The sequence below is a fragment of the Zingiber officinale genome, chromosome 5A (genome assembly GCF_018446385.1).
Source record: "Zingiber officinale cultivar Zhangliang chromosome 5A, Zo_v1.1, whole genome shotgun sequence".
NCBI lineage: Eukaryota > Viridiplantae > Streptophyta > Magnoliopsida > Zingiberales > Zingiberaceae > Zingiber > Zingiber officinale.
The window spans coordinates 139,603,090-139,610,899 of record NC_055994.1 but is presented as its reverse complement, the minus strand read 5'-3'; the positions used below and the strand labels follow the sequence as shown (position 1 = coordinate 139,610,899).

General features: G+C 37.8%; 1 protein-coding gene across 1 annotated transcript; it reads left to right on the top strand.

Annotated features, from left to right (window-relative positions):
• Positions 1-5,358: 5,358 nt before the first annotated feature.
• LOC121983314 lies at positions 5,359-6,296 on the top strand. The gene has a single exon (XM_042536253.1). The coding sequence runs from the start codon at positions 5,770-5,772 to the stop codon at positions 6,169-6,171; it is 402 nt and encodes a 133-aa protein (XP_042392187.1). The 5' UTR covers positions 5,359-5,769; the 3' UTR covers positions 6,172-6,296.
• The last annotated feature ends 1,514 nt before the right edge of the window (positions 6,297-7,810 follow it).

Sequence of the window (7,810 nt, the reverse complement as noted above, 5' to 3'; positions counted from 1 at the left end):
GTTCCTAAGCTCCTGCACATTTAGACACAAGGGTCAAACACAATAGGATCTAACTTTAACTTGGTTGATCACATCAAAACTACCCCAGGGTCCAACACATTCTTCCCTGAATGAGCTGCTTATTTTGAGGATATGTCAAATAGACCCAAACTTATAGCACTTGACCGACCCCATCAAGCAAGGTCCCGGATGTTTGAGTCGAAACTTCGAGAATATTGGATAATCATTAAGCTTTTGGACAACTTGCATCTGAGGTTGTTGCACCTTGCCTTTCAACGGTCCAACAAATTTCTTCTTGTTCTGCTGTTGGGGTTGCTGGTAAGGCATCAGATATGACCTCTTGCCCTATTTATTAGCCTCAATATCCTTCTAATCCTACTCTGCCCCAAGGCCCTAATCACGGCCTTAGCAAACTCCCTAGGGCCAGCCATCCTTACATTGCATCGTAAGATAGTCCACAAGCCATCAATAAAGTGTCTCAGTTTCTCTTTAGAATTATTAGCTATTAAGGGCACAAAGTGACACCCCGGTCAAAATCTTGGACAAACTCAGTGACGAAGCGGTCGCCCTACCTTAACGTCATAAATTCTCGAGTCAACTTTGAACACACATCCTCGATGAAGTATTTAGAGTAGAACACCTCCTTGAAGCCCTCCCAAGAAAGTGTATTTAGATCCATAGATAAGGATGCTCCTTCCTACCATAACAAAGCATCATCCTTCATAAGATAGGTAGCATGCCTCACCCTATCCGCATCTTCCAATGCCATGAATTGGAAGATAACCTCAATGGACTTGATCCAGTTCTTTGCCACCATAGGATCAGTAGTTCTAGTGAAGTCTTTTGGGCCCATCTTACGGAAGCGCTTATAAACCGCTTCCAGCTTCGCCCTACTACCCAATTCAACATCAAGCTGAGCAAATAGTGAAAAAAACGGATTCATCCCTGTAAGCATCTACTCATGACTAAATAGAGACTGTGAAGGAAGTGAAAGAAGAGGCGATGAAGGTGATGTCTCCTCACGCCTCTTCTCCTCCTGGTTCTCAGGGGTCCTATTGGCGTAATGTCTAGGAGGCATATCTATATATAGTCTAATACAATACATAACCAACATACGTTTAAATCCATCCTACTTAAATAATACCATATTAATTCTCTATTTTTAGCATTCATAAGGAGAGCATTTAACTACAAGCATATAAAATACAAAGCATTAAACTCATAGACTTGAGGCTTGACTTCTTGAGCTTTTCAGAATCGACAGTAGACACAGCTTTTCCAGGATCTTCGCTCTGATACTAATTATAATATCCCTAAATCTACTTTTGAATAATCAAACTAGAAGGCCTTCGGGTTGTACTGCCAGCATTATGAGCCTACTCAATTATCAAGGCCTCCTATCTCGTTTGTCTCACCTTCTGCATCAATTAGATCTAATAAGTCTAAAGACTTAACACGTTCAAATCGCACTTGCATGGCATAAACATAAAGTAGATCATATTACTAACGATTTTAACATAAATGTTGCATGACGTAAACATAAAGTAGATCATATTACTATTGAGTTTAGTATAAATATGGCATGACATAAAACAATGCAATTCATATTGCTAACGAGTTTAACATAAATGCGTCATGAGATAAACATAAAGTAAATCATATTACTAATAGGTTTGATATAAATGCGGCATGACATAAACATAAAGAAAATCATATTACTAACGGGTTTACATAAATGTTGCATGATATAAATATAAATATTCTTAATAGAGTTCAGTTCAATGAAAGTGGCCTCATAACATAACCGTTTAATCAAATATATATTTACCCTAGCACTAGGTTGATAGGGATCCAAATCTCAGAATGAAACCACTATCAATACATAATTTGATAAGCTTCTCAGTCTAGGTCCCGGTTCATAACTCAACCCATACATAATTGAGTAAGATCTCAAAACATAAGTCCCCGATTTATAACTCTATCTATACATAAATATAGATTAGTCATAGATAAATCACATTCCTCGTAAGAAAAATATGTTTTTAACCTCATACGTATATACATACAATATTTTCAAAAGTTCATAGTATTCATGGTGGCAAAAGACGAATATGCTCGCCCCAGCGTCTCCGTCAATCCGTCCCAGGATCAATATGAAAAAAATAAATCACGAATAACTATTAACTTTAGAAATAATGATTAACACATAATAATAGAGATATTCATGCTTATTACAAACATGGTTACCTATAACCAGATAATTAATGTGTTAGAATTTATAAAATATTATAATTGTGCAAGCCGTCAGTCAGTTTTCGTGGACATTAGTGAAAAAGTAGAAAATAAGATAGTGACCCGTTCTAAAGATTATTAGAATGGGATATAATATTAGCGAATGAAACAAAATTTAGAGACAGCTATCTTTGAAGTATTAATATAATAATATTGAGAGGTGAGATTTAAAGTAGCAAAATAAGGTAAAAAAATAATCTATATACAAATTGAAGTTTTGTTGTTGGCTGTACTATGACGAGAACTGCATGTTATTCATGGATAAGAGCGTAAACCAAATTGAGGAAGTAGCATGAGAATAGTGAATAACTCAAAATCGGAAAAATTAACTTGGCGCATGAATCACACAGCAAGTTTAGAAACTTACCTGACGTACTAAAAAGTTGATGCCTAGGACGTTTTTCTTTTTACATAATCATGATATTCACACAATATATGTTTTCACGGATAACCAGAGGAATTTCAACAGATAGTTGATAAGAAAAAAGTTCAAGTGAATCATAATTATCGAAATTTAGTAGTCGAAAGTTTAAAAAGGAGTTGACATGAGATGTGAAATCTTGATAGGTCAAATTGATCGAATACTAGATAATGATGAAGTTCCGACAAATCAAGGGATACTACACAATGAAGAAGTCTCCGTAAATCAAGGCTGACTAGATACTACGTAACGAAAAATCTCGGCAGGTCAAGATTGATCGGAGTGTCAATAAAGAAAGTACTGGTAGATGAATACCAATTAGACAAGATGAGAATTCGACTTTAATAAGGCTAAAATAGGAATATTAGTAGATTGATGTATCGATTTACTAATAAATGCAAGAACCCTAAACCCTCCAAAAATACAGTTGCTACAATAATACTCTAGTAATCATGAAAAGTATTTTGCTACAACAATATAATGCTATAGTATTGCCACATGAATGGTCGATTGATAGGTTTAATCGATCGGTTGATGGGCATTGTAGCAGTGTACAAAAGCTTCAAAACTCGATTGGAAAATTTAGCGGATCATGATAGTCAATTGATGGAGTGGATTAGTCGATTGATTTCATTGTTCGAGTGAACAAAATGTTCAGAACTCGACTGTGGGACTCGATTGATTAGGTAACAGTCAACTGATGATAAATATCAGTTGACTGATACTGAGATGGATGGAGCCTTTGAGATGAAAGGTTAGAGAAATATTTGAATTAACAAAGGATTAATCAATTGATAGGTAAGATCAATCAATTGATAAGTGAAAATCAACCCCGACCTAAAGGATATAAAAGAAGGATTTCTAGAAGATTTTCGATGCCAATTCTTGAGGTTTAAAGATAAAGTGTTGCTATATTTCTCATCGCTAAAAGACAATCCAAAGTGATAAAGGAGCAAGCAAAGCAAGAATTTCATTGTAAAAGTCATTTTTGCTTTCATTTGTATTACTATTCTTGTTTCTTATTGTATTGTTGTGAAAATAAGTTGTAAGAGACTTTTCTGCAAAAGTATCAGAAAAAGAGAACGATAGTGGTAATAGTGATTAGGACTGGCCTTGGACATAATCACTTTAATTGGGAGGTGGTAAACCAAGTAAACCACCCGAGTTAATGATTGTGTGTGTCATATTTTAACGTCGAGTTTGATTCAAGTTTTTCACTGCGCATTTAAATGACAAGTGTTGGTGCAATCGACCTTGAGCTAAGGTTGACTAAGTTGACCAAGCTCAGGTTGACTCTTGAGCTAAGGTTAACTAAGTTGACCGAGCTCAGGTTTACTCGAGTTTAAGTTTCGATGTTTAATTAATATGTTAGCAAGAAGTTAAGTATGTCAAAATTGACCAAATACTTGACTATAAGTGGAAAGTTCAACGAAAAATTGGCAAGAGAAAAGTCCAAGTGGATTAAAGTCGACCAAACATTTGGTGATCGAAAGTTTAACGGAAAATTGACAAGAGAAAAAATCCAAATGGATTGTGGAGGATCAGACATTTGGTGATTGAAGTCCAACATAGAGTTGGCATGAGACAAAAAGCTCAAGTGGGTCATGGAGGACCGAAACTTGGTGATAACAGAAGTCCCGGCATGCTAAGGTTTACCGAATGCTAAGTAACAAGAAGTCTCGACAAGTCAAGGTTGACGAAATGCTAAGCAAAAAAAGTCTTGGTAGATTAAGGTTAACCGGATGCGAGATAAGATAAGAATTCAACTTGATAAAGTTGAAATAGGAGTATTAGTCGATTGATAGGCCGTATTGATCAACCGATGGACTTTAAACCTTGAAATTGAGATTTTGAGGTGTTTTTAGGATTTGCTATAATAATTAGGGTTTTTGCTACACTAACAGATTTGCTGCAACCTAAAATCCTAAAAAATATGGTTTGCTATAGTAATTAGGGATTGTTGTAGTAATTTCAAGGTTTCTACAATGTCGGGGTTAGAGTTACCGCTACTATGTTTTGCTATAGTGTCAATCGATTAGTGAATTTCGACAATCGATTGATTTGATCGACTGAAAATAATCAACCAATTGATGAGTTTTACCAATCGATTGGTATAATAAAAAATAATCATTTTATTAATAGAAATCATGTGAATACTAATAATTGCTTGTAGACTAAACAGGTCAATCAGAAAGTTTCCCATCTGATCTATTATCAAATTTCTACATGACATTGATGACAACTAGTTCATATATCCTCTCGTTCCTTTCATCTTTCGCTTTCACTCCATCAACTAGTTCATCCCATCTTCTCCTTTGCCGCATTCATCTCACCTAATTCATTCTGATCTGCTTAACTCGCTTAACGTCTCTTTTCGTTGGAGCTAGCTAGCTGTTCGGCCTGGCAAATTTACAAGTCAAATCCTCCAAGAGAATCCAACACGACACCAAATAAACAGCCGCCAGCGGGCCCAACCCAAGCTATGAACAACCATGCAAGTTGGATGGATGCTTCTGTTTTGTGCTTACTTTTCGTCCGATTTGACGCCCAGCGCAGGTAAACGCACGGAAGAGAAAAGTCACGGTGAGAGTGATCGGTTAGATGAACAACAAATCTCCAAAGTTATTCGCCGGCGACGTACGACTGCATGGTCGTGCAAGCTCGACCCTCAACACCAGCTAGCCATTCCCTAGCTATAGATAAACAACAGCAGACGCGGTCAGTACTGATCCTTCAGGAGGAACAAGACGCGAAGGGTTGTGGAATGCGTGAGTGGGGCCTGCCTATCCCTGCTAGCTAGCTAGCTACTCGACATCATTAGGTCAGCCTTACCTCATCGACTCGAAAGTTCCACGGTGTACGATACATATCAACCATTCCTCTGTTTATACCTTCTCTTAATTTTCTTTATTTTCCCACTCTTCTTGGCTTACTTTGACCTCGACTTCCATCAATCTAATCACATCAACGAAGTCTCCAATTATGCCAAGCCTTTATATGTTGCCGCCGGTGACTGCAGCAGTATTCGTTCCCCATCCCATGCACATCCCAGAACCATGGTGATGAGGGGATCCAAGGCCGGCGCCGGCGGTAGGTCGCCGCCCAAAGTGGTGGTCATCGAGACGCGACACGTGCGGACGGACGCGAAGCACTTCAAGGCGGTGGTGCAAAGCCTCACCGGGAAGGACTCCACCCTCGAGGCCGTTGTGCCGGAGAAGCCGGACATCAGCTACGTCGGAGGGTTTATTGGAGGTCGATGTAGCAACGCTTTCGGTGTCGCGAGATGGCCAGCGGAGGCCAAATACCTTCCGCTGTTGCAGCCTCCCGTGGTTCTACTGCCTCCGCCGTCGGCTTTGACTCTGAAAGAGTCCGAGTCTTCGAATTCAGCGTTGGAGATTCTACTAGACGACGGTTGCTATATGCTTCGCCAACACTACTCTTCCGACTATTTCTATTAGGATATGCATCGTCGAAGATCTACAATATAATTGGATATGGTGCAGAACATAGCGTATCTTAGTACGTATATGCACAGTACTGAGATGCAGCACGTTCTATATGTATGTCGATTCTCTCTAATGAATATTTCTATGGATTAATTGCATTAGCATCACACGGCATTATATGGAAAAAGGTGATTCACGCATCTTATTATTCTCATCAATCCGTCCTAAATTAACATGAAGAAAATAAATTATTGATGATTATTAATCATTAATACATATGGCAAGATATAAGAGGAGACATGCTCGGATACGTTATTTTTTGATCCTAAAATCTCATATAATAATATCATATACCTTAATTATCGTACCATCCCGAATAAACACATCATACGATAATGTTCTATATATGAATTGCATTATGATGATATATAGTGGGCGTATGAGATGATGGAACTGAGGTAAAATCTCGTGATTTTTCAAAAGGAAAACTTTGTTATTACTAAAGAGCTGAAACATATGTTTATATAAACTCAAATTTTAAAATAGAAATCATGATATATGATGTGGTGATGAAAAAGAGGTCCATAAGTGATCAAAATAGAAGAAAAGTAGTATGTATAGAGGTCAAAGTTAGAACAGTTAAATATCTAGGCCCATGAAGCAAACCAATTAAGCCAAGCGGCGGTCTCATCTATCCCGTCGAGTGTGACAACCCGATCGGCCCCAGTCATGCCTAAACGACCGCTATAAGAAAGCAATACTCCCGGACAACTATCCCGAGTGAGAGGCATGTCTAGTCGGACAAAGGGCAGCCCTCCGACAATAATACAATCGAACGGAAAGCAGGACAATAATTTTGTGCATTATATCTAGACGGGGAATACTCGGCCAAGTGGCGACCGATCGGTCGCGTGTGAGCCTACTATTTATCTCATCATATCTTTTTGAGAGTTTGTGTCGCTGACAGCAGAGCATATTCAGCAGGCAAATCATACTTTAAAAGCTTCCAGACTATCACATTATAAAGTTGCATGACTGCTTAAGAAATAGTATCAGGGACACTTTTTGACCTATCTTTTTTTAGGATGCCTATGAAAATATGTTTACGCTTTGAGATACGTGCACAAATACTACAGTGACATTATAAAAGGAGATTCCCATCTACAAATGGAAGTATGTGCAACTTCGTTTTCTACATACTCTTGCTATAGTTCTCCATTTTTTTACTTATCAAAAACTGACTTGAGCGTCGGAGGGTCACTACCGGAAATCTCTTCTCGGTCGGGCACTAGCTCCTCTTGTGTTGCAGGTTTACACGGAATCCTCATCTCGTCAACTTTTCAGCCACATCCCCAGTTTGTCATCATCTCCGTTTTCGGACATGATCAATTTATAAACCTCAATTTCAATCTTATAGAAAAAGATAAAATATCTTTCCAGAAAAAGAAATCTTTTGATAGAAATTGAAATTAACAAAATAAGACTTGACATAGACAAACTAAGACTCATAAATACCAAAAATATCAAATTGCCCTAAATACCATAAAAATAAAAATTATTAAAAATAATAATAAAATCTTCAGAGGCTCGGACGAGGGATTAAACATACCTTTTGGGGCCCAAAACTTGGTATTGCTATCCAAAATTGTCA

What these genes read in the sequence shown, in the direction of transcription:
- LOC121983314 (XM_042536253.1), top strand. Translation starts at nt 5,770, where the DNA reads ATGGTGATGAGGGGATCCAAGGCCGGCGCCGGCGGTAGGTCGCCGCCC.